Source organism: Palaemon carinicauda, chromosome 45 (genome assembly GCF_036898095.1).
Source record: "Palaemon carinicauda isolate YSFRI2023 chromosome 45, ASM3689809v2, whole genome shotgun sequence".
Taxonomy (NCBI): Eukaryota; Metazoa; Arthropoda; class Malacostraca; order Decapoda; family Palaemonidae; genus Palaemon; species Palaemon carinicauda.
This window is the reverse complement of record NC_090769.1, coordinates 6,971,427-6,997,657: the sequence shown is the minus strand read 5'-3', so window position 1 is coordinate 6,997,657 and position 26,231 is coordinate 6,971,427. Positions and strand designations below refer to the sequence as shown.

The window sequence follows — 26,231 nt, the reverse complement described above, 5'->3', positions numbered from 1 at the left end:
ATTTTAAGACATGTGGTACAGAAATGTGTAGAATATAGAAATCCACTTTTGATGGCATTTGTGGACTATGAAAGAGCCTTTGATAGTGTGCACCAGCCAATTCTGGGGATAGTCCTGCGTTATTATGAGTTCCTCTTAAATACGTAAATTTGACTAAGTCTGTTCATGAACTTAGCAAGTGCAAAGATGTTATTTTTATTAATAAAATAAATTTTTGAATATACTTACCCGATAATCATGTAGCTGTCAACTCCGTTGCCCGACAGAATTCTATGGAGGGATACGCCAGCTATCACAATACTAGAAGGGGGTGTATTTACCAGCGCCACCTGTGGCCAGGTACTCAAGTACTTCTTGTTGACACCTCCTCAATTATTCCTCGGTCCACTGGTTCTCTATGGGGAGGAAGGGAGGGTCGATTAAATCATGATTATCGGGTAAGTATATTCAAAAATTTATTTTATTAATAAAAATAACATTTTTCAATATTAAACTTACCCGATAATCATGTAGCTGATTCACACCCAGGGGGGTGGGTGAAAACCAGTGTACAAGATTAAAGGATAGCTAAGTATCCCATATTTCATATAATCAGTTATCCACAATAACAATGAAATAATAAGTACCTGGTAAGGAAGTCGACTTGAACCGTTACTCTGCCTTTAATAAGATCGTCTTCCTTACTGAGCGCAGCGTTCCTCTTGGGATGCTGAATCAACTCAAAGGTGCTAAAGTATACAGGGCTGCAACCCATACTAAAGGACCTCATCACAACCTTTAACCTTGGCGCTTCTCAAGAAAGAATTGACCACCCGCCAAATCAACAAGGATGTGGAAGGCTTCTTAGCCGACCATACAACCCATAAAAAGTATTCAAGAGAAAGGTTAAAAAGTTATGGGATTATGGGAATGTAGTGGCTGAGCCCTCGCCTACTACTGCATTCGTTGCTACGAATAGACCCAGGGTGTAGCAGTACTCGTAAAGAGACTGGACATCTTTGAGATAGAATGATGCGAACACTGACTTGTTTCTCCAATAGGTTGCATCCATAACACTCTGCAGAGAACGGTTCTGTTTGAAGGCCACTGAAGTAGCCACAGCTCTCACTTCATGTGTCCTTACCTTCAGCAAAGCAAGGTCTTCTTCCTTCAGATGAGAATTTGCTTCTCTAATCAGAAGCCTGATGTAGTAAGAAACTGAGTTCTTAGACATTGGTAGAGAAGGCTTCTTGATAGCACACCATAAGGCTTCTGATTGTCCTCTTAATGGTTTTGACCTTCTTAGATAGTACTTAAGAGCTCTAACTTGGCAAAGTACTCTCTCCAGATCGTTCCCCACCATGTTGGACAGGCTTGGGATCTCGAACGACTTAGGCCAAGGACGGGAAGGAAGCTCGTTTTTAGCCAAAAAACCGAGCTGCAAGGAACATGTAGCCGTTTCAGATGTGAAACCTATGTTCCTGCTGAAGGCGTGGATCTCACTTACTCTTTTACCTGTTGCTAAGCACACGAGGAAAAGAGTTTTTAATGTGAGGTCCTTAAAAGAGGCTGATTGGAGCGGTTCAAATCCTGCTGACATTAGGAACCTTAGGACCACGTCTAGATTCCAGCCTGGAGTGGACAACCGACGTTCCTTTGAGGTCTCAAAAGACCTAAGGAGGTCCTGTAGATCTTTGTTGGAGGAAAGATCCAAGCCTCAGTGGCGGAAAACCGCTGCCAACAAACTTCTGTAACCCTTGATCGTAGGAGCTGATAGGGATCTTACGTTCCTTAGATGTAACAGGAAGTCAGCAATCTGGGTTACATTGGTACTGGTTGAGGAAAACTGCATTGGCCTTGCACCAGCTTCGGAAGACTTCCCATTAAGACTGATAGACTCTGAGAGTGGATGTCGTCCTTGCTCTGGCAATCGCTCTGGCTGCCTCCTTCGAAAAGCCTCTAGCTCTTGAGAGTCTTTCGATAGTCTGAAGGCAGTCAGACGAAGAGCGTGGAGGTTGGGTGTACCTTCTTTACGTGAGGTTGACGCAGAAGGTCCACTCTAGGAGGAAGAGTCCTGGGAACGTCGACCAGCCATTGCAGTACCTCAGTGAACCATTCTCTCGCGGGCCAGAGGGGAGCAACCAACGTCAGCCGTGTCCCTTTGTGAGAGGCGAACTTCTGAAGTACCCTGTTGACAATCTTGAACGGCGGGAATGCATACAGGTTGAGATGGGACCAATCCAGCAGAAAGGCATCCACGCGAACTGCTGCTGGGTCTGGAATCGGAGAACAATACAAGAGGAGCCTCTTGGTCATCGAGGTAGCGAATAGATCTATGGTTGGCTGACCCCACAGGGCCCAAAGTCTGCTGCAAACATTCTTGTGAAGGGTCCACTCTGTGGGGAAGACCTGACCCTTCCGGCTGAGGCGATCTGCCATGACATTCATATCGCCCTGAATGAGCCTCGTTACCAGCGTGAGCTTTCGATCTTTTGACCAAATGAGGAGGTCCCTTGCGATCTCGAACAACTTCCTCGAATGAGTCCCTCCCTGCTTGGAGATGTAAGCAAAGGCTGTGGTGTAGTCGGAGTTCACCTCCACCACCTTGTTAAGCTGGAGGGACTTGAAGTTTATCAAGGCCAAATGAACTGCCAACAACTCCTTGCAATAGATGTGAAGTGTCCTTTGCTCCTGATTCCATGTTCCCGAGCATTCCTGTCCGTCCAGTGTCGCACCCCAGCCCGTGTCCGATGCGTCCGAGAAGAGACGGTGGTCGGAGGTCTGAACAGCCAATGGTAGACCTTCCTTGAGAAGAATGCTGTTCTTCCACCACGTTAGAGTAGACCTCATCTCTTCGGAAACAGGAACTGAGCCCGTCTCTAGCGTCATGTCCTTTATCCAGTGAGCAGCTAGATGATACTGAAGGGGGCGGAGGTGGAGTCTCCCTAACTCGATGAACAGGGCCAGCGATGAAAGTGTCCCTGTTAGACTCATCCACTGCCTGACTAAGCATCGGTTCCTTCTCAGCATGCTCTGGATGCATTCTAGGGCTTGGAAGATCCTTGGGGCCGACGGACAAGTCCGAAAAGCTCGACTCTGAAGATCCATACCCAAGGAGACAATGGTCTGGGATGGAACGAGCTGAGACTCCTCAAAATTGACCAGGAGGCCCAGTTCCTTGGTCAGATCCATAGTCCATTTGAAAATCTCCAGACAGCGACGACTTGAGGGAGCTCTTAAAAGCCAGTCGTCTGACGGAGCCGGACACAAGATCATGATACTGCTGCACCGTCTGTAAACTGTCAATCATGGGCAAGCGAGGAAGTACAGTGACAACCCGAATCTGTCTAGACTGTCTGGGTCGTACAGACAACTCCTTAACGGGTTGCTGAGGTTGCCCACTGCGTCACAACAAGTCCCTTCTGTTGGTTGTTGAACGTCTTCCCCGTGACACATTGACTCCGTAAACAAAAAATCCTCTAACAAGGACTAAGCTTGGACTGCATGTCATGCAACACAGCTCAAGGTCTATGGGAGCAGGTGTGGTAACAGACGGGATTAGCGGCTGAAGTGTAACCATTACCTTCCCTGTAAGCATGTTATGCTTAAATAAAAGTCCATAAGAGGTTATGCAGCTAAAGGCTCCCTCCAAATGACAGAGTCCTCAAGGGAATATCAGAAGGAGGGAGAAAAGAACTTTCTCATCTACAGGGACCTTATCCTAGAAAAGCTAAGTTCTCTGAGTGAGGGTTCACTGGTGCAAAGCAGCAGACTAGAAGGCAACGTTATGAAACTGCTTGACAGTCTAGTGAGTTGGCAACAACCCAAGATGTGTTGAGAAGCATGCGGTAAGGTATGCAGAGCATGATGTATGCAGAGTATGCTGTATGCAGAGCATGCTGTATGTAGAGCATGTTGTATGCAGAGCATGCTGAATGCAGAGCATGCTGTATGCAGAGCATGTTGTATGCAGAGCATGCTGAATGCAGAGCATGCTGAATGCTGAGCATGTAGTAAGCAGAGCCTGCTGTAAGCAGAGCCTGCTGAAAGGAAAGCAGAGCGTGTGCATGGCGTTTAACATTTCTCAGAAATTCCATGACCAGTGCTAGAGTGCTTTATGCATGCTTGCATGGGGTTTAAACCATGGTATGCTGAACAGCAGAGTCAGAACGAGCTGGAACAACAACAGAGGTTTCCTCAACTTGAGGGAAAACCTGAGGTTCAGACTGCATAGGCTGAACAACAGTCGGAGCAGAAGGCAGGTGCAAGGGTGAAGGAGGTTGACTCCTAGCAAGAGTTGCACACAAGGATTGCACCAGCTGAGCGGAGGACGGAGGCGGAGTAGTCCGTTCCTGTTCCTGAGAGATGAGTGGAGCATGAGAAGGTTGAGGCTGCGCAGAACAAGGTAAAGTTCTAGCAAGCTGAGGCTCCTGAGGCGCAAGTGCATGGTGTAGATGAGCTTGCCTAGATGAGGGTTGAACTCGGTGCAGCGCTGGTTGAGCAGACAGACTCACGGAGGGGAGAGGTTGTTGTACCCCAACCGAGAGTTGCACCACTGGTGGAGCAGCAAGGGGAGGAGGAGGAAGAGTGTAACTCTCCTGATCCCAAAGCAAGGGTTGCCTTAAAGAAGGCTGAGGCTGAACAACACTGTGAACAGCAAACTCCGAAAGTGGTTCAACATCGTACGCCTGGCAGATGGTGCTGCGACCAGGCGGAGCAGGTGCAGGCTGGGCGAGCACAGGCGGAGCAGGTGCAGGCTGGGCGAGCACAGGTGCAGCGAGAACAGGTGGAGGGAGTGCAGGAGGTGCAACACTCTCAGCCCGACACTCACGCATCAAGTCCGAAAGCTGTGCTTGCATGGACTGTAGTAGAGTCCACAACGTCGTACGCCTGGCAGATGGTACTGTGATCAGGCGGAGCGAGTGTAGGAGGAGGGAGTGTAGGCGGAGGCGGAGGAGCAACACTCTCAGCCCGACACTCACTCATCAAGTCCGAAAGCTGTGCTTGCATGGACTGTAGTAGAGTCCACAACATCGTACGCCTGGCAGATGGTACTGTGATCAGGCGGAGCGAGTGTAGGAGGAGGGAGTGTAGGCGGAGGCGGAGGAGCAACACTCTCAGCCCGACACTCACTCATCAAGTCCGAAAGCTGTGCTTGCATGGACTGTAGTAGAGTTCACAACATCGTACGCCTGGCAGGAGGTACTGTGATCAGGCGGAGCGATCATAGGCGGGGGGGAGTGTAGGCGGAGGCGCAACACTCTCAGCCCGACACTCACGCATCAAGACCAAAAGTTGTGACTGTATGGACTGCAGTAGCTGCATTCGGGTTGTGAACTTTAACTTCGTACGTCTGGCATAGGTCTGGACTTAACGTTTAAGAAGTCTTGAGACCTGAGACCAGCGTTACTCTGCCTTTATTTTCTCCCCTAATCTCTTCTGCAGACGAGCAAAATAAGGGCTCAATCGTCTGCGGGTGGGAGTGACGGTCTCGGTAAGACACGCCCACAACCACCGAGAATACTTCTGTGCGCCGATCAAGGCCTGCTGAACCCTTATGCCCTTCGACATTGCTTCTCCCCTGGGCTTGGGAGCTTGCAAGAGGTCCCGGACTGGGAGGACAACTGGCGCGCACAAAAGTTCCCTCACGCACTAATCACTTATCACTTTGATTTCTGTTTGCACTTATTTCACTGAACTTTAAGTGGTTTGTACCTGAAATACGCAATTCTATCCTTTCTCAAAGTTAGTAATTGCGAAAACAGAATTACAATGTAACAGAAAAATCTAATGAAAGATAATTCAGTGGTTGGAAAGAGACTAAACACTAGATCACTCTAGAAACGTTTAGTTTCTTCCCCTAAAGAGACTAGGGAGAAGAGCAAAAAACGATAACGACGTTACTCGTACGCCTGGCAGGCTTGAATGAAACGTTTATCCTCTTTCTCCCTCCGTCTCTATCTCTCTCTCTCTCTCTCTCTCTCTTGACTTAGAACCTGAGAGAAGAGCCCAATCATATATATCGTTAAAACATATTATTGTTAAAGGAAAAAAAAAAACTGAAAAGTTCCTTTATTAGGATCAAAACCATTAAGTTAAGAAAGAATGAACAAAACGCTAGACACGGTTACTCTTACTGCAACGTGAAACCGTGAACATTCTTTCTCTATCGTAACGATAGAGTGCAAGTTGAACGTTCTGAACGTCAACAACTGCAGAGACAAAACAAAACGTTAGTTCAACTTTGAAAACAGTACGAGACTGTCAAAGAAAATCTTTCAAACTCTGTGGCGGAAATAGCATAATATGTTAACAGGTAAAACCGAAATGACGGGCTCAAAGTTTATTAACTTCGGTAAAAGACCGCCTACTATTAGGAAGGTCGAATATAAACAAATATAAAAATTAATTTTAATGAGTTTATAATAAAAGGAAGTTAATCGAAGAGGCCTATAAGAGGCGGAGAGATATAAAATAAATCTATAACTTTTGTTAAGCAAAATTAAGAAAGAGAGTCTATACTCTCTTAGACACCAACACTTCCGTCTAAGGGAAGGGTCGGCCATTGAAAAGTGAACGAGAGTTCATACTCTCTCGTCACCAAAATTAATCAAATTAATTCCAAAAGCTAACTAAGCTAATATAGAAGTTTTCCAGTAAAGCGACAGCCGAAATCAAAGAGAAATACTTCACCAAAGTCGTGAAAATACTCCAAGAACATAAGCGTATCCCAGAACGTCTTGCCGGAAGCACGACAGAGGAATAATTGAGGAGGTGTCAACAAGAAGTACTTGAGTACCTGGCCACAGGTGGCGCTGGTAAATACACCCCCTTCTAGTATTGTGATAGCTGGCGTATCCCTCCATAGAATTCTGTCGGGCAACGGAGTTGACAGCTACATGATTATCGGGTAAGTTTAATATTGAAAATTAATGTTTGTAGAGTACAGTACTATCAAATGAATTTCCAGTGAACAGTGGAGTACTCCAAGGGAATGTGTTGTCACCTATGTTGTTTATCCTTCTCATGGATTTTTTAATCCATAGAACAGTTGGGGATGGTAGAGGATTGGTAACAGGAAATTAGCTGACCTAGAGTATGCTGATGAAGCAGTCCTTATTACTAGATCACCACTGGACTTGCAAAGCTTGCTTACATGCCTATTGTACTATACAAGAAAAATGTGAGTTTGATATACTATCCTTACTCCCATATGATTACTGTATCAGAAAAATGTTATTTTGATAATAAAATAAATTTTTGAATATACTTACCCAGTGATTATATAAGCTGCAGCTCTGCTGCTCGACAGAAAACTCTACGGAAAAAATCCGCCAGCGATCGCTATGCAGGTAGGGGGTGTACTTCAACAGCGCCATCTGTCGTCCAGATACCCAGTACTCATTGTAAACAAAGAACTCAATTTTCTCCTCGGTCCACTGCGTCTCTATTGGGGAGGAAGGGAGGGTCCTTTAATATATAATCACCGGTTAAGTATATTCAAAACTTTATTTTATTATCAAAATAACATTTTTCAATATTTAACTTAGCCGGTGATTATATAAGCTGATTCACACCCAGGATGGTGGGTAGAGACCAGCAATAAATATGTTATTTTCCTTAGTAAAATAAATTTTTGAATATACTTACCCGATGATCATGTAGCTGTCAACTCTGTTGCCCGACAGAAATCTAAGGTCGGGATACGCCAGCGTTCGCTATACAGGTGGGGGTGTACACAACAGCGCCATCTGTGAGCAGGTACTCAAGTACTTCTTGTCAACAAGAACTCAATTTTCTCCTCAGTCCACTGGTTCTCTATGGGGAGGAAGGGAGGGTCCTTAAATTCATGATCATCGGGTAAGTATATTCAAAAATTTATTTTACTAAGAAAACAACATTTTTCAATATTAATCTTACCCGATGATCATGTAGCTGATTCACACCCAGGGTGGTGGGTGGAAACCAGCATACATGTTAACATTAGAAGCTAAGTATCCCGTATCTTATTTTAGCAGTTATTCAAAATAACAAACATAAAATAAATAAGTACCTGGTAAGGAAGTCGACTTGAACCATTACTCTGCCTTTTTAAGTACGTCTTCCTTACTGAGCCTAGCGATCCTCTTAGGATGCTGAGCGACTCCTAGGTGCTGAAGTATGAAGGGCTGCAACCCATACTAAAGGACCTCATCACAACCTCTAATCTAGGCGCTTCTCAAGAAAGAATTTGACCACCCGCCAAATCAACCAGGATGCGGAAGGCTTCTTAGCCTTCCGGACAACCCAGAAATATTTCAAGAGAAAGATTAAAAAGGTTCTGGAATTAGGGAATTGTAGTGGTGGAGCCCCCACCACTACAGCACTCGTTGCTACGAATGGTCCCAGAGTGTAGCAGTTCTCGTAAAGAGACTGGACATTCTTAAGATAAAAGACGCGAACACTGATTAGCTTTTCCAAAAGGTTGCGTCGAAAATATTTTGCAGAGATCTATTTTGTTTAAAGGTCACGGAAGTTCTGACAGCTCTAACTTCGTGTGTCCTTACCTTCAGCCAAGCTTGGTCTTCCTCATTCAGAAGGGAATGAGCTTCTCGTATTAACAGTCTGAAAATAATAGGATAAAGAATTCTCTGACATAGGCAAAGATGAATTCTTAACTGAACACCATAAAGCTTCAGACGGGCCTCGTAAAGGTTTTTAAAATAGAACTTAAGAGCTCTTACAGGACATAATACTCTTTCTAGTTCATTTCCAACCATACGATAAGTTGGGAATAACGAACGATATTGGTCAAGGCCGAGAAGGCAGCTCGTGTTTGGCTAGAGAACCAAGATGTAGAACATGTAGCCGTTTCGGATGAAAATCCGATGTTCTTGCTGAAGGCATGAATCTCACTGACTCTTTTAGCTGTGGTTAAGCATATCAGGAAAAGAGTCTTAAAGGTGAGATCTTTCAGGGAGGCTGATTGAAGTGGTTCGAACCTGTCTAACATAAGGAATCTTAGAACCACGTCTAAATTCCAACCAGGTGTAACCAAACGACGCTCCTTCGTGGTCTCAAAAGACTAAAGGAGGTCCTGTAGATCTTTATTGTTGGAAAGATCTAAGCCTCTGTGACGGAAGACTGATGCCAACATGCTTCTGTAACCCTTGAAAGTGGGAGCTGAAAGAGATCGCTCTTTCCTCAGATATAAGAGGAAGTCAGCTATTTGAGTTACAGAGGTACTGGTCGAGGATACGGATACTGACTTGCACCAGTTTAGGAAGATTTCCCACTTCGATTGGTAGACTCTAAGGGTGGATGTTCTCCTTGCTCTAACAATCGCTCTGGTTGCCTCCTTCGAAAAACCTCTAGTTCTCGAGAGTCTTTCGATACTCTGAAGGCAGTGAGACGAAGAGCGTGGAGGCCTTGGAGTACCTTCTTACGCGTGGCAGACGTAGCAGGTCCACCCTTAGGGGAAGAGTTCTGGGAACGTCTACCAGCCATCGAAGTACCTCGGTAAGTTATTCTCTCGCGGGCCAGAGGGAAGCAACTAGTGTCAACTTTGTCCCATCGTGAGAGGCGAACTTCTGCAGTACCTTGTTGACAATCTAGAACGGAGGGAATGCATATAGATCTAGATGAGACTAATCTATTAGAAAGGCATCTAAAAGAACCACTGCTGGGTCCGGGATAGGTGAGCAAAGTATTGAGAGCCTCTTGGACATCGAGGTTGCGAAGAGATCTATGGTTGGCTGGCCCCAGGTGACCCAAAGTCTCTTGCATACATCTCTGTGGAGGGTCCAATATGTTGGAATTATTGTCCCTTCCTACTGAGACAATCTGCTAAGACATTCAAGTTGCCTTGGAAGAAACTTGTTACTAGTGAAAAGTCTAGACCTGTTGAACAGGAGAGGAGGTCACTAGCGAACTCGCACCATGTCAGAGAGTAGGTCCCTCCTTGCTAGGAGATGAACATCAAAGCAGGGAGTTGTCCGTGTTGACCTCCACTACTTTGTCTTGAAGGAGAGACCTGAAGCTTTTCCAGGTCAGACGTACTGCCAGAAGCTTCTTGCAGTTAAAATGCATTGTCCTTTGACTCGAGTTCCATAATCCCGAGCATTCCCTACCGCCTAAGGTCGCACCCCAGCCTACGTCCGATGCGTCTGAGAAGAGAACGTGGTTGGGAGTCTGAACAGTCAGGGGAAGACCCTATAAAAGGTTGATAAAGTCCTTTCATCAGGTTAGACCAGACTTATCTTCCGGAAACCGGGATCGAGACCGCTTCTAGCGTCTTGTCCTTTTCCAGTGAAGAGCTAGATGAAACCGAAGAGGACGGAGGTGTAGTCTTCCAAGTGACACCAATTAAACCACGGATGACAGTGTCCTAACCAGACTCATCCACAGCCTGACAGGGCCGTATTCCTTCTTCAGCATCTTCTGGATGGATAGCAGGGCTGGGGGTTGATCGTCTTGTTCAGCCATGTCCTCATCAGAGGGTTCCTCATCCGAAACTGATGAGGAAACGGCAACGGAGTGGGCAACGTCTGACTCGCTGAATCCGGTCGCACTGGTGGATGCGTGACGGAGCCGGACACAAGATCATGGTACTGCTGCACAGTCTGTGAACTGTCAACCATGGGGATGCGAGGAAGTACAGCGACAACCCGAAACTGTCTAGACTATCTGGGTAGTGCAGACAACCCCTTATCGGGTTGCTGAGGTTGCCGCACTGCGTCACAACAAGTCACCTCTGCTGGTTGTTGAACGTCTTCCCAGTGACACACTGAACGTCCACAACCACCTCCGAGAGTAGCTTAACGTCAACGTGCGACTGGCAACCCACACTGGGTCGCACCGGTGGAGGAACCATCTCAACTGGCGGACGTGAGTAGGATACCTCAGCGTCAACAGGGCGTACAACCAACCGGTAGGAAGGTCGTTGGCAAGAAGGTTCTTCTCCGTAAAAAATCCTCTATCAAGGACTAAGCTTGGACTGCATGTCTTGCAACAAAGCCCAAGGTCTATGGGAGCAGGTGTGGCAACAGACGGGGTTAGCGACTGAAGCGGAACCATTTACCCTCCCTGGAAGCATGTTATGCTTTAATTAAAGTCCATAGGAGGCTAAGCAGCTTAAGGCTCCTCTCCAAATGACAGAGTCCTCAAGGGAATATCAGAAGGAGGGAGAACAGCACTTTCTCATCTACAGGAACCATGTCCGAGAAAAGCTAGGTTATCTCAGTGAGGGTTTCACTGGTGCAAAAGCAGCAGACCAGAAGGCAACGTTATGAAACTGCTTGACAGTCTGTGAACTGTCAAAAACTGAACTGTCAACCACAACAGGAGCGTGAGGACATACAGCACTGGTGTATTAGTAGCAGACCAGAAGGCAACGTCATGTAACTGTTTGACAGTCTGTGAGTTGGCAACAACCAAAGTTGTGTGGGGAAGCCTCAACTCCTGACTGACTAGTTTGCTGCGGGCGAGTGGCGGTAACCACAGTGTGTTGCGGAGGCTGACACACCGTGTCAAAACACGGCAGCTTGTGGTAGCTCACGCACGGCAACGGAGTGCTCCGTGTGTCTGTGGGAGTCATCATACATCTGGCAGGGTTGACTGTGCATGGGTGGAGGAGCTCTCACAACAAGAGTGTGGGAGCAGGAAGCCATGCCGGGCGCACAACCGTGGTAGGTGTAGGCCCACGGGTGCATCGTCAACCTTCTCCGCAGTCGGAGTGTGGGAGCTGGCAACAACAAAAGCGGAGTGTTGGTGCGTGGGAGGGACTGCCGTGGGTTGCGGAGCATGCCGTATGGGATGCGGAGCATGCCGCATGGGTTGCGGAGCATGCCGCATTGTGTCAAAACACGGCAGCTCTACAGCACCTTCCCACTGCTGATGCGGTAGCTCACGCATGTCAATGGAGGGTGCAGCATGAACATGCGTCTGGCAGGGTCGACTGCGCATCGGAGGTGGAGCTCTCACAGGTGGAGTGTGGGAGCAGGCAGCCGCAGTATCTGCTGAGCGCACAACCGTGGAAGGTTGTAGATTAACAGGTGCATTGTCAACCTTCCAGCACGATACTCCTGCATGAAGGAGCAAGCTGAGACTGTATAGTCTGCAGCATGGACCACTAGGGTCTATGAAAGACGGCAACAAACGGAGCTACAGTCCGTTGTGACTGAGGGTCTAAAACAGCTGGTGCGGCAACAGACGGAGTTACTGCCTGTTGCGGTACCACCTTGCCTCTCTTGGGAGGTGTGCAGTCGTCGGATGACTGGAGCGAGTCCGAACTGACCCAGTGGCTACACCTAGGCCGTTGGACTTGCGCGGAAGGGACCGACTTGCACTTAAAAGCTGCAAGATTTGGTCCATGGTTTCTGCGAGAAACCTCTTCCGCAGACGAGGAAAAAATGGGCTCTCTCGTCTTTGTGTGGGTGGGGTGATCACGTCGGCAACGTGTGTAGATACACCCGAAACCACGGAAGGAAACGTCTGTTCGTCGATCAAGACCTGTGGAACCCATAAGTCCTTCGACATTACTTCTCCCCTGGGCTTGGGAGCTTGTAAGAGGTATCGGACTAGGTGAACAACTGGCACGAACAGACGAACCCTCGAACGCAACACTGTAACACTTTGCGCATATCACTTTATCACTTTTGATTTTCTGTTTGCACTTATTTCACTGAACTCGAAACTTTAAGTGATTTGTACCTGAAACACGCAATCCTATCCTTCATTAAAAGGTAGTAATTGCGAAAACAGTTTTACAATGTAACAGAAAAACATAATGAAAGATAAAGAAATCAGTGGCTGGAAAAGAGACTAAACACTAGATCAAATAAACTACGTTTAAAATCTCTCACCGCATAAAGCCTGGGAACAAGAATAAAACTCTAGAAACGTTTTACCTTCTTCCCCTATAGCGACTAGGGAGAAGAGTAAAAAACGAGAACAACGTTACCCGCTTGAACGAAACGTTTATTCTCCTCTCTCTCCCTCCGTCTCTATCTCTCTCTCTCTCTCTCTCTTGACTTAGAACCTGAGAGATGAGCCCAATTATATATCGTTAAAACATATTATTTGTTAAAGGAAAAAAAACTGAAAGATTTCCCAAATAAAAAGTTCCTTTATTAGAATTAAAACCATTTAAGCTAAGAAAGAATGAACGAAACGCTAGAATCGGTTTACTCTTACTGCAACGTGAAACCGTGAAATACTCTCTCTCTATCGTAACGATAGAGCGCATGTTGAACGTTCTGAACGTCAACAACTGCGGAGACTAAACTAAACGTTAGTTCATCTTTGAAAACAGTACGAGACTATCAAAGAAATTCTTTCAAAAACATTAAAATTAAAATAGCATAAATTCTTAAAAGGAAATACGATATGACGGGCTCAATGTTAATTAACTTCGGTTCCAAGTAAGGACCGCCTACTATTAGGAAAGGTCGCATATAAACAAACATAAAAATTAATTTTTATAAGTTTATAATAAATGGAAAGTTAATCGAAGAGGCCTATAAATGGCGGAGAGATATAAAATAAATCTATAACTTTGTTAAGCAAAATTACCAAAAACCTAAACACACTTCCGTCTAAGGGAAGGGTCGGACATTTAAAAGTGAAAGAGAGTCTATACTCTCTTCGTCACCAACACTTCCGTCTAAGGGAAGGGTCGGCCATTTAAAAGTGAAAGAGAGTCCATACTCTCTTTGTCACCATAATTAAATCTATCCAAAACGAGTTCAAGTTTTGAAATGAAGATAAAACCCCTGCATAGCGAAAGCTCAAAACTGGAATAGTGTACTTCACCAAAAAGTTGTGAAAACAAATCCAGTTAGGGACGGCGTATTAGTAGGTCTTGCCGGTGGCACGACAGAGGAAAAATTGAGTTCTTGTTGACAAGAAGTACTTGAGTACCTGCTCACAGATGGCGCTGTTGTGTACACCCCCACCTGTATAGCGATCGCTGGCGTATCCCGACCTTAGATTTCTGTCGGGCAACAGAGTTGACAGCTACATGATCATCGGGTAAGATTAATATTGAAAAGTTTACATTATTATGAGCTAAGGATTTTTTTTTTTTTAGAAGTTATCAAAATAACAAAAACAAAATAAATAGGTACCTGGTAAGGAAGTCGACTTGAACAATTACTCTGCCTTTTTAAGTATGTCTTCCTTACTGAGCCTCGCGATCCTCTTAGGATGCTGAGCGACCCCTAGGATCTGAAGTATGAAGGGTTGCAACCCATACCACAGGACCTCATCAAAACCTCTAATCTAGGCGCTTCTCAAGAAAAGAATTTGACCACCCGCCAAATCAACCAGGATGCGAAAGGCTTCTTAGCCTTCCGGACAACCCAAAAACAACAATAAAAACATTTCAAGAGAAAGATTAAAAAGGTTATGGAATTAGGGGATTGTAGTGGTTGAGCCCTCACCCACTACTGCACTCGCTGCTACGAATGGTCCCAGAGTGTAGCAGTTCTCGTAAAGAGACTGGACATCTTTAAGATAAAAAGACGCGAACACTGACTTGCTTCTCCAATAGGTTGCGTCGATTATACTTCGCAGAGATCTATTTTGTTTAAAGGCCACTGAAGTTGCGACAGCTCTAACTTCATGTGTTCTTACCTTCAGCAAAGCTTGGTCTTCCTCACTCAGATGTGAATAAGCTTCTCGTATTAACAGTCTGATAAAATAGGATAAAGCATTCTTTGACATAGGCAAAGATGGTTTCTTAACTGAACACCATAAAGCTTCTGACTGTCCTCGTAAAGGTTTAGTTCGTCTTAAAAAGAACTTAAGAGCTCTCACAGGGCATAAGACTCTTTCTAGTTCATTTCCAACCATATTCGATAGGCTTGGAATATCGAACGATTTCGGCCAAGGACGAGAGGGTAGCTCGATTTTGGCTAGAAAACCAAGTTGTAGAGAACATGTAGCCGTTTCAGATGAAAATCCGATGTTCCTGCTGAAGGCGTGAATCTCACTGACTCTTTTAGCTGTGGCTAAGCAAACCAGGAAAAGAGTCTTTAAAGTGAGATCTTTAAAGGAGGCTGATTGTAGCGGCTCGAACCTTTCTGACATGAGGAATCTTAGTACCACGTCTAAATTCCAACCAGGTGTAGCCAAACGACGCTCCTTCGTGGTCTCAAAAGACTTAAGGAGGTCCTGTAGATCTTTGTTGTTGGAAAGATCTAAGCCTCTGTGACGGAAGACTGATGCCAACATGCTTCTGTAACCCTTGATAGTGGGAGCTGAAAGAGATCGTTCTTTCCTCAGGTATAAAAGGAAGTCAGCTATTTGAGTTACAGAGGTACTGGTCGAGGATACAGATACTGACTTGCACCAGTTTCGGAAGACTTCCCACTTCGATTGGTAGACTCTAAGGGTGGATGTCCTCCTTGCTCTAGCAATCGCTCTGGCTGCCTCCTTCGAAAAGCCTCTAGCTCTCGAGTGTCTTTCGATAGTCTGAAGGCAGTCAGACGAAGAGCGTGGAGGCCTTGGTGTACCTTCTTTACGTGTGGCTGACGTAGAAGGTCCACCCTTAGAGGAAGAGTTCTGGGAACGTCCACTAGCCATCGAAGTACCTCGGTGAACCATTCTCTCACGGGCCAGAGGGGAGCAACTAACGTCAACCTTGTCCCTTCGTGAGAGGCGAACTTCTGCAGTACCTTGTTGACAATCTTGAACGGGGGGAATGCATATAGGTCTAGATGTGACCAATCTAGGAGAAAGGCATCTATATGAACTGCTGCTGGGTCCGGGATTGGTGAGCAATATATTGGGAGCCTCTTGGTCATCGAGGTTGCGAAGAGATCTATGGTTGGCTGGCCCCATGTGGCCCAAAGTCTCTTGCACACATCCTTGTGTAGGGTCCATTCTGTTGGAATGATTTGTCCCTTCCGACTGAGGCAATCTGCCATGACATTCAAGTTGCCTTGGATGAACCTCGTTACTAGTGAAATGTTTAGATCTTTTGACCAGGTGAGGAGGTCCCTTGCGATCTCGTACAACGTCATAGAGTGGGTCCCTCCTTGCTTGGAGATGTACGCCAAAGCCGTGGTGTTGTCCGAGTTCACCTCCACCACTTTGCCTTGAAGGAGAGACTTGAAGCTTTTCAAGGCCAGATGAACTGCCAGTAGCTCCTTGCAGTTGATATGCATTGTCCTTTGACTCGAGTCCCAAGTTCCCGAGCATTCCCGACCGTCTAATGTCGCGCCCCAGCCCGTGTCCGATGCGTCCGAGAAGAGAACGTGGTTGGGAGTCTGAACAGCCAGGGGCAGACCCTCTCTGAGGCTGATACTGTCCTTCCACCAAGTCAGGGCAGACTTCATCTTCTCGGAAATGGGGATCGAGACCGCTTCTAGCGTCTTGTCCTTTTTCCAGTAAACAGCTAGGTGATATTGAAGAGGACGGAGGTGTAGTCTTCCTAACGATACGAACTGTTCCAGGGATGATAGTGTCCCTATCAGACTCATCCACTGCCTGACTGAACATCGTTCCTTCTTCAGCATGTTCTGGATGCATAATTGGGCTTGACTTGTTCTGGGGGCCGACGGAAAAGCCCGAAAAGCTAGACTGTGAATCTCCATCCCTAAATACACAATAGTTTGGGATGGGATCACTTGAGACTTTTCCATATTGACAAGGAGACCCAATTCCTTGGTCAGATCTAGAGTCCACTTTAGATCCTTCAGACAGCGACGACTGGAAGAAGCTCTTAGAAGCCAGTCGTCCAAATAGAGGGAGGCTCTGATGTCCGCTAAATGAAGGAATTTGGCTACATTCCTCATCAGCCTCGTAAACACAAGAGGAGCTGTGCTTAGGCCAAAGCACAGGGCTTGAAACTGGTAGACAACCTTTTCGTAAACAAATCTCAGGAAAGGTTGGGAGTCTGGGTGGATGGGGACGTGGAAGTATGCGTCCCTTAGGTCTAAAGAGACCATCCAGTCTTCCCTTCTGACCGCTGCTAGAACGGACTTTGTGGTCTCCATGGAGAACGTCTGCTTTGTGACAAAGACATTCAGCGCACTGACGTCTAGCACTGGCCTCCACCCTCCTGTCTTCTTTGCCACTAAGAAGAGACGGTTGTAGAAGCCCGGGGTTTGATGGTCCAGGACTTTGACTACCGCTCCCTTTTCTAGTAAGAGAGACATCTCCTGTTTCAATGCTCGTCTCTTGTCTTCCTCTCTGTACCTGGGAGAGAGATCGATGGGAGACGTTGCTAGAGGGGGTTTTCGTACAAACGGGATCTTGTACCCCTTTCTGAGCAACTTCACAGATTGTGCATCTGCGCCTCTCTTCTCCCAGGTCTGCCAGAAGTTCTTGAGTCTGGCTCCCACTGCTGTCTGAAGAAGCTGGCAGTCAGACTCTGCCTCTAGAGGACTTGGTTCCTTTCTTCTTCCCACGTCTCCCTTCGGCACGAGCACCTCCTCTGCTGGAGGCTCTGCCACGAAAGGGCGGAATAAATCGGGACGCTGGAGTGTCCATCCTTGGTCTAGCTGACAAGGTAGGCAAAGGGGTGGCTTTGCGGGCAGAGGACGCAACCAGGTCATGAGTGTCCTTCTGTATCAAAGAAGCAGCAATCTCCTTAATCAAGTCCTCTGGAAAAAGGCACTTAGAAAGAGGAGCAAACAGAAGTTCGGATCTTTGACAAGGTGTCACTCCAGCTGACAGGAAGGAGCAAAGGTTCTCACCCTTCTTGAGGACTCCTGATACGAACGATGCAGCAAGCTCATTAGACCCGTCACGTATGGCCTTGTCCATGCAGGACATGATGAGCAAGGAAGTTTCCTTCTCAGTCGGGGAGATCTTCCTGCTCAAAGCTCCCAGACACCAGTCTAAAAAGTTGAAGACCTCGAATTCTCTAAATATCCCTTTCAACAGGTGGTCTAGGTCCGATGATGACCAACATATCTTAGAGCGTCTCATGGCTAGCCTGCGGGGAGAGTCTACAAGACTTGAGAAGTCGCCCTGGGCAGAGGCAGGAACTCCCAAGCCGAGAACTTCTCCCGTGGCATACCAGACGCTCGATCTGGAAGAGAGTCTAGCAGGGGGAAACGTAAAGGCTGTCTTCCCTAGACTCTTTTTGGACTGCATCCATTCTCCTATCACTCGTAAAGCTCTCTTGGACGAGCGTGCGAGGACGAGTCTAGTAAAGGCAGGCGAGGATGACGGCGTACCTAATACAAACTCTGACGGAGGAGAGCGCGGAGCCACAGACACAAACTGGTCCGGAAACATCTCTTTGAACAGAGCAAGAACTTTTCTAAAGTCCAAAGAGGGTTGCGTGGACTTAGGCTCGTCAAGGTCCGAATGTGGTTCATCAACGTGTGCAGCATCGTCATCATCAGAAAGTCCATCATCCGAGTATTGAGGAGGAAGCGGCAATGGAGTAGGTAACGGCTGGTTAGCTGAGTCCGGTCGCACGGGTGCACGCGTGACTGAACCGGACGCAACGTCATGGAACTGTTGCCCAGTCTGTGAGCTGGCAACAACCATAGCAGCTCGGGGACGCACAGCGTCTACTCCAGACTGTCTAGTCTGATGTGGGTGAGCAGTGGCAACCACACTGGGTTGCGGAGGTTGACGCACAGCGTCAAAACAAAACAACTCTGATGGTTGTTGTACCTCGCGAACGTCAACGGAAGGCTCCGTGCGTCGCTGAACGTCAACATGCGGCTGGCAGGGCACACTGGAACGCATGGGTGGCGGGACTCTCTCAGCTGGAGTGCGCAAGAAGGTCGCCTCAGCGTCCACAGGACGCACAACCGAGTGTGTGGTTGGTTGTAGGCAAAAGGCTGGTGCAGCAGCAACCTTCTCCGCACGAAAGTCCTGCATCAGAGACGTTAATTGGGACTGCATGGTCTGCAGCAAAGACCACTTAGGGTCTGCAGGAGCAGGTGCGGCGACAGACGGTGTAACTGCCTGAGGCGGTACCGCTTTGCCTCTCTTAGGAGGTGAGCAGTCATCGGAAGACTGCAGCGAGTCCGAACTGACCCAGTGGCTACAACTGGGCCGTTGGACTTGCGCGGAAGGGACCGACTTGCGCTTAAGAGGTCGTGAGACCTTGGACCATGGTTTCTTGCGAGAAACCTCTTCCGCAGACGAGGAATAAATGGGCTCTCTCGTCTTTGTGTGGGTGGGGCGATCTTGGGTAGATACGCCCGAAACCACAGAGGGAACGTCTGTTCGCTGATTAAAGCCTCTCGAACCCATTGGTCGTACGACATTGCTTCTCCCCTGGACTTGGGAGCTTGCAAGAGGTCCCGGACTAGGAGGACGACAGGCACGAACAGACGAACCCTCAAGCGCAACACTATCCACAACACTATCACTCACTTTATCACTTCCCACTGCACTTTTACACTTCAGCTCCTTGACGTCCACCATGAGCTGGTTACGGTCACTAGCCAGGGACTCGACTCTCTCACCTAGAGCATGGATGGCACGCATCATATCAGCCATCGAAGGTTCCTGAGTGCCAGAAGGGGGATTAGGAGCAACCACTACAGGGGAAGGAATAGGTTGTGGGGCATGAGGAGAGGAAAAATCAACAGAACGAGATGAACTTCTCCTGACTCTATCTCTCTCTAGCCTACGTGTATATTTTTGGAATTCGATAAAATCGAATTCCGAAAGCCCAACGCATTCCTCACATCGATCTTCCAATTGACAGGTTTTATCCCGACAATTGGAACAAACGGTGTGAGGATCGATAGAGGCCTTCGGAAGACGCCTTGAACAGTCCCTAGCATTACACTTCCTGAATTTTGGGACTTGAGAAGGGTCAGCCATTTTGAATTGGTCAAAGGGGAATTCAAAAACTATCCAAAGTCATCAACAAATAATCCGATATCAAAAAAAGAATGCAAGGATTTATTGAAGAGAAAGCCTGCACAGCGAAAGCTCAAAACTAGAATAGTGTACTTCACCAAATAGTTGTGAAAATAAATCCAGTTAGCAACAGCGAATTAGTAGGTCTTGCCGGTAGCACGACAGAGAGAAAATTGAGTTCTTTGTTTACAATGAGTACTGGGTATCTGGACGACAGATGGCGCTGTTGAAGTACACCCCCTACCTGCATAGCGATCGCTGGCGGATTTTTTCCGTAGAGTTTTCTGTCGAGCAGCAGAGCTGCAGCTTATATAATCACCGGCTAAGTTAAATATTGAAAAAAGTGAGTTTGCTAAATTACATTAAATTTTTTCAAAATACATTCAACTCTGTTTTACCATTTGTGACAGAATAGACTACTGTACTTAGTTCTCAATCCTTCCCTGCTCAGAAATACTCGCAAATAATGCCATAATTCAATTAAACAGGGGTTGTACCTTTAAAAGAAAATCAGACTCACCTGTGCCGGAGCCGCTGCTGGCATACCAGCTCCAAATGCCATAACAGGAGCATCGGATATATTAAGGGTTCTCTTTAATAGGTCATTCAAATCTGCCACTTCTAAAACAGTTAGCTTAGTGATCTCGGATACAATAGACTGTATTTTTTCTGGGTAAACCTGAAATATATATTGAAAACTTATAATACCTAGATATGAAAAGACTACACAGTACAGTACTATATACTGCATTTATAAATTTAATTATTCATTTCAACAGCAATATTAAAGTGGAAAAATTCCATGATTGATTTCTTACATAAAAGTTGAACAAACTAAAAATTTAAAGACCTTAGGTGCTCCATCAGGAGTGGGTGTTGATAGTGCTGCTTCGGCACTGTAAAAACGATGTTGGTGCGGAATTAAGTCGCCAGCAGCACCATACCGTAATATATTTCGCCTAAAACAAAAACAGTAAAGCTACAGTTAGAAACTCTCCCTCAATATAAAATCAATTAACAGGTTTACAGGTATATTGTGCTGCATGTTAATGAGAAATAATGTACAGTATTTACCTTTAGAGTAATTTCTAGGTCTACCATATTGCAGAGTTCACTGACAGACTCTTTACTTAATAAATATACAACTTGGAAAACAAATATCCACATTAGCAGTTTGTTAATAAAAAATATTACTGTACATATTGCACATAATTTCATAAGTTGATCAAAAAAAAAAAAAAAAAAAAAAAAAAAAAAAAAAAGCAGTTTCATAATTTAAAGCGTTATTACAGAAGTCACAATACCGTATCACCAATTCTTTAGAGTATTTTATAGTTTTCTTTACTACAATACTGTACTACAAATCTGAGACCTTTAATAGGAGTATGATATCGGCGAAGCTGAAACGGCCATTTAGACTTTTAACAAGGAAAACACAGATGGTCACCAAGTAACGGGTAGGTCCAACCAATCTGAAAGACAGGTAGAACAACCCTCCTTTAATGTTTGGCATACCTGCAGGTGCTTGCTGGGTGGTTGAGGCAGACAGCGTAACTTAAAGGGCTCAGGTTAGTTTAGTAAGGAAGAAGAAAAATTCTGTTCAGTAGATTAAAAAAAATTGTGATTTGTTCCTACAAGTAATACTGTACCTGTACAAACCATCGATCTGTAATAAGAGTCTTATCCTAGGGTGCAGGATGTTAAGTGATCCAGGAAAATGTCACTGAACTTAGGTCCTAAAGAGTATCGAAATTCACAACTTCTACAGAACGCAGGGTTGCAAATGGAGTTAGGGTAGGCTGGCTAATACCATATATGGAAAGTCAATGAAGAAACAATATCCTGTAGGATATGGTGTCCAATGTACTGTATATAGGCATCAAGTATATACAACAGGTCCACTGTCTGCAACCACTTTCCAGACAAGATATTACTGTCCTATGAGGGAACTGAGCTCGCTACACCAACTGCTGAGTGGCTACCTGGTCCAAGGGACCTGTGGGTATATTCCCAAAAATAGTGAATAGAAAAGGTTATCTGGCATCTCCAGATTCTTCATGAAGGCTAGGGTAGAGCAGATACTCTTGAATTCGTGAAGCATCGTCCTAGAGGGATCACCTACATGCGCTTTTTCTAGTGTAGGAGCGTCTGATGGTTTTGCAAAGCCAGAAGGAAATAGTATTCATGGAGATCGGTCTCTTATCCTTTTCAGAGGTTAGGAACAGTCTCTGGTGCTCAAGTCTGAAGTGTTGAGGTCTTTTGAGGTAGCATCACAATGCCCTCACAGGACAAAGAGAGCAGTTTGTCTCAACCATTAGTTACTGTAGCCTACTTCTGTAGGGGCAAAGATGGAGATCTTGAACCTGGGATCCTGGTCTGGTTTTTGCAACGAACTGCGAAACAAAAAAAAAAAAATGTGACCACTTTTCAACCCTCAGCATACAAAATACCATGCAACTCAATGATCCTCTTTACAGAAACCTGAGCAAGAGGAAATGCAGTTTTCCGACTTTTGTAAGGGGATCTCTTGAGAGGTCTAAGAACCTTTGGGGAACAAGACTATTCAAAGCGCCTGATGAGAACAGATAGTTCCCATGATGTACAAATGTCTTGAGCCCTTCGGTCTGAGAACCTTCTCAGGGCCAAACGATAGCCCTTTACCGTTGCGACTGAGAGAGGTTTATCCAACCAAAGATAGACGATAAAATGGGGGAAAATTTTTCTGACACTTAGCAAAATGTAAAATTTGGAGCCTTTGTATATACTCTAGTTGGTTGGGATGGAACATTCCAGTAATCAAACTACGCGTAAATTAATCACTTAAGCACAACATACAAAATAATGAAAATAAGAAGCATTCCCAGTATATTTCTAAGTACATGTACTTTGAACTGTTTTGACGTAAATAACCGAGGGAAATCCATACTTTACAAATCATATTAGTTTTAAAATTCCAAAAATTTTGAGTATAAACCACATTTTAAAAGGGAAATAAACAAAAGAACACAACCTACCCTAAGGTCTCCCACCTAACCTAAACTATGACCTGTAATCCTTGCCTACTTACCTACCGGAAGGCATAGACCACCCTATCCTTAGCTTACCATGAGACCAAGTCTAAACCCTATGTTGGCTTTCCCAACCAGCTTCACTCCTGACAAGGTAACATTCGATCATAATACTGTATTTCGTTGAGCCTTTGTATAACGACGGACAGGATCTCCCATCATCTAACCTAAACTTTCCCACCCTACCTAACCTAACCTACATTTCATGTCCTTAACTAGTTACCTAACGAATTCTTAGCGATAGGGTTGATATTAGAAAGCTTTTCTATATAAAGCTGCACTACCCTATTAAGAGCTTTTCCTGTCCTAAAATATAACACCTTTACCTATAAAGAAAATCAATTTGACAAGCAACAAGAAAGTTTACGCCAGACCGAATAAACTACGTGTATCTCTAACGATCAGTTTCTGAATCGAAACCTGTTAGGAAAATTCTATTTTTGTTCATTACTGTTCTTAGAATATTTTATTTTTCCCAGTTTCCTTTCCCCTTTCCTCACTCGGCTATTTTCCTTGTTGAAGCCCCTGGGCTTATAGTATCCAGCTTTTCCAACTAGGGTTGTAGCTTAGCAAGTAGTAATAGTAATAGTAATAATGGTATTAATAATAATACTAATTATAATCATAATACCGTAATTTGCCAGACAACACCGGTTTTTTCATTAGGGTCCCATTCAAAAATACACCGGGCTACGCCTACCGGTAGCTTGGAGGAGGGAAATAATAGGTATGCACTTACAACAGTAAAAAAAACACAAAACCAAATAAAGATTATAAGAAAACCCCTTTAAATAGCAGGGTTCCTTGTAACTGTGAATGGAATTGCATAACTTGACCGGACACATACGTACCTTAGACAACATGTAAGGACGCTGTAATTATTTGCAACGATTACTTTAGCCGCTTGCATCATGCTCTACAGTTCAATATTATTATTTCTTTTTAAATACAGCACAAATAGCAATACAACAGCAGACGGCGTGATCATGAATTGGATAATAGACACAGAAGAACACAACTGATATTCTATGAATCAATGGATGGCAACTGATTAAGACGAAAATATTAACAATGGGTAGCCATCTTTCTCCTCCCCTTACAGACTAATTTCCAGTCTATTGACATTATTAATTGTTTCAGAATACACTTAGATTAGCACAAGCCTTAATTATACAGTTAAAACCACCTGATCTTTAATGGCAATCTAAAAAATTTGGTGATAAAAAAGAAAGTTGCATACATTCTCTATTTGACGCCCTTTTCTTACATTATCTACTTGATGCAGTGAATTAGTCCCAGACCGGGAGAAAGGAATACCATCTGGCTGTATATATATATATATATATATATATATATATATATATATATATATATATATATATATATATATATATATATATATATATATATATATATATATATATATATGTGTGTGTGTGTGTGTGTGTGTGTGTATGTATACGTATATATATATATATATATATATATATATATATATATATATATATATATATATATATATATATATATATATATATATATATATATGTTGCATGAAGACGGATGAATGAAGGAAACACCAATGTTGACCATCAATACATTTACTAACACACAACCCTATAAATAATATATAATCTTAGTTAGTTAGAAAAAATAAAACTTATGAACATAACAAATAGAATATTTACATTTATACAAACTTCACTTTGCACTATTAGTCATAATGATTCTTTACATGTCAGATTAGTTGATCACGTACCAGGAATAGCACAACACAAGAAACATAAGAGTCCTTTTTAAATCAGGATAACCTGCTGCCCGTAATCATGTTATCAAGGAAGTGTTCCTTTTCGTGCAGGCTGTTTCACTTGGTTTTCTGTTTGTTTGGTGGTCCTCTTCGCTTGAGTTCTCCAACTAGGGAAGTATTGATTGGAGATGCTCCTAGTGGTAGTCTGGATATTCTGGGAAATTGCTTTTAAAAGAAACAAACAAGCGTATTGACATTTCTTAAACTTATAATCAACAACCTCTTCATAAATGTAACGTGCCAATTTTAACATCATAACTAATGTAATTGTTAAGTGCTATACATTAACCCCCGTCTTTTGTCGATGTCCCCATCGAAAAAATATTATAAAGTTTTACACTTTGTTTTCATTTGCTTTTTCCCTTTTCTCTTTCAATCTTTCGGATCTCCTAAGACGTTTATTAAAGCTGTCATTCATATTACCTTTGTTTTCTTTATCATTACTTATACTAAGTGAAGGCAATGTTTCTCGTTCTTCTCCATTCCCATTTATTTTATCGGTATCAATACCAAATTTCCTCAAGACCTCTTCCATATCAGGCATTTCAACCTCATCTTCATCGGCAATACTAGCGGTTGGATTATTAGTATTTACTCTACAAGACTTTAATGGTCTGATATTGGCTCTGTGTATTACTTTAGATTCATACCCAACTGGTCGTATTCTAAACAGGCCACATTTGTCATCTAATATTTTTTCAATGACCCATTCCTCACTCTTAAACCTATCCTGTAACTTTGTTCTCCCAATTACTTGGTTTTCTCTTATCAAAACCTTTTGCCCTACCTTTAATTCGTTATCCCCTGACTGTTGCAACCTGCCCTTTGCTTTCGATGTCCAGTTTTTAAGAGTGTTATGCCCTGCCATTTCCCATGCTTCTCTCTGTATCTTCAATTGCTTATTAATCCATTCCTTATCTCTTTGTGTCCCTCCAATATCTAAATCAGGGTCCCAACAGTCAATACTTAATTTTGGTTCTCTACCAAATAACAAAAAATAAGGAGAATATCCTGTTACTGAATGAGGGGTTGAGTTATAAATTGAGATTAGTGACTGGAGATATAAAGGCCATTTTTGCTTTTTCTCTTCATCCAGTGTTCGCAATAAACTATATATTGTTCTGTTTGCCCGTTCTGTCTGGCCATTTCCCTGCGGATGGTAAGGAGACGTTCGAGATTTTGAGATATCAAAGATTCTACAAATTGACCGAACCAAACTGCTTTCAAAATTTCTACCTTGGTCAGAATGTAGTCTTTCCGGAATGCCAAATTTATAAAATACCTCGTTGACCAAAATTCGGGCCACAGTGGTAGCTTTTTGGTCTTTAGTAGGGAACGCCCATAAAAATTTGCTAAACATATCCGTTAAAACAAGAATGTGCTCTTTACCCGTTGAAGATTTCTCAACAGAACAGAAGTCCATAGCGATAAGTTCAAATGGTCTACTGGTTTCAATGTGAACTGGAGTTGTTTTAACCCCCGGCATCTCCTCCTTTGTGGTCAAACATACTAAGCAATTTTGAATATATTCCCTTACAAAACCCCTAACATTTGGC

General features: G+C 44.4%; 1 protein-coding gene across 1 annotated transcript in view; it reads right to left on the bottom strand.

The window, feature by feature from the left end:
- Positions 1-23,899, bottom strand: part of mRpL12 (mitochondrial ribosomal protein L12) — a 92,898-nt gene extending 68,999 nt beyond the window's left edge. Inside the window, exons 1-3 of the mRNA XM_068367372.1 lie at positions 23,720-23,899; positions 20,651-20,759; positions 20,321-20,479 (exon numbers count right to left, since the gene is read on the bottom strand). Coding sequence (XP_068223473.1) covers positions 20,321-20,479; positions 20,651-20,759; positions 23,720-23,781 — 330 coding nt within the window. The 5' untranslated portion in view covers positions 23,782-23,899. The remainder of the gene's footprint in view (positions 1-20,320; positions 20,480-20,650; positions 20,760-23,719) is intronic.
- Positions 23,900-26,231: the final 2,332 nt, after the last annotated feature.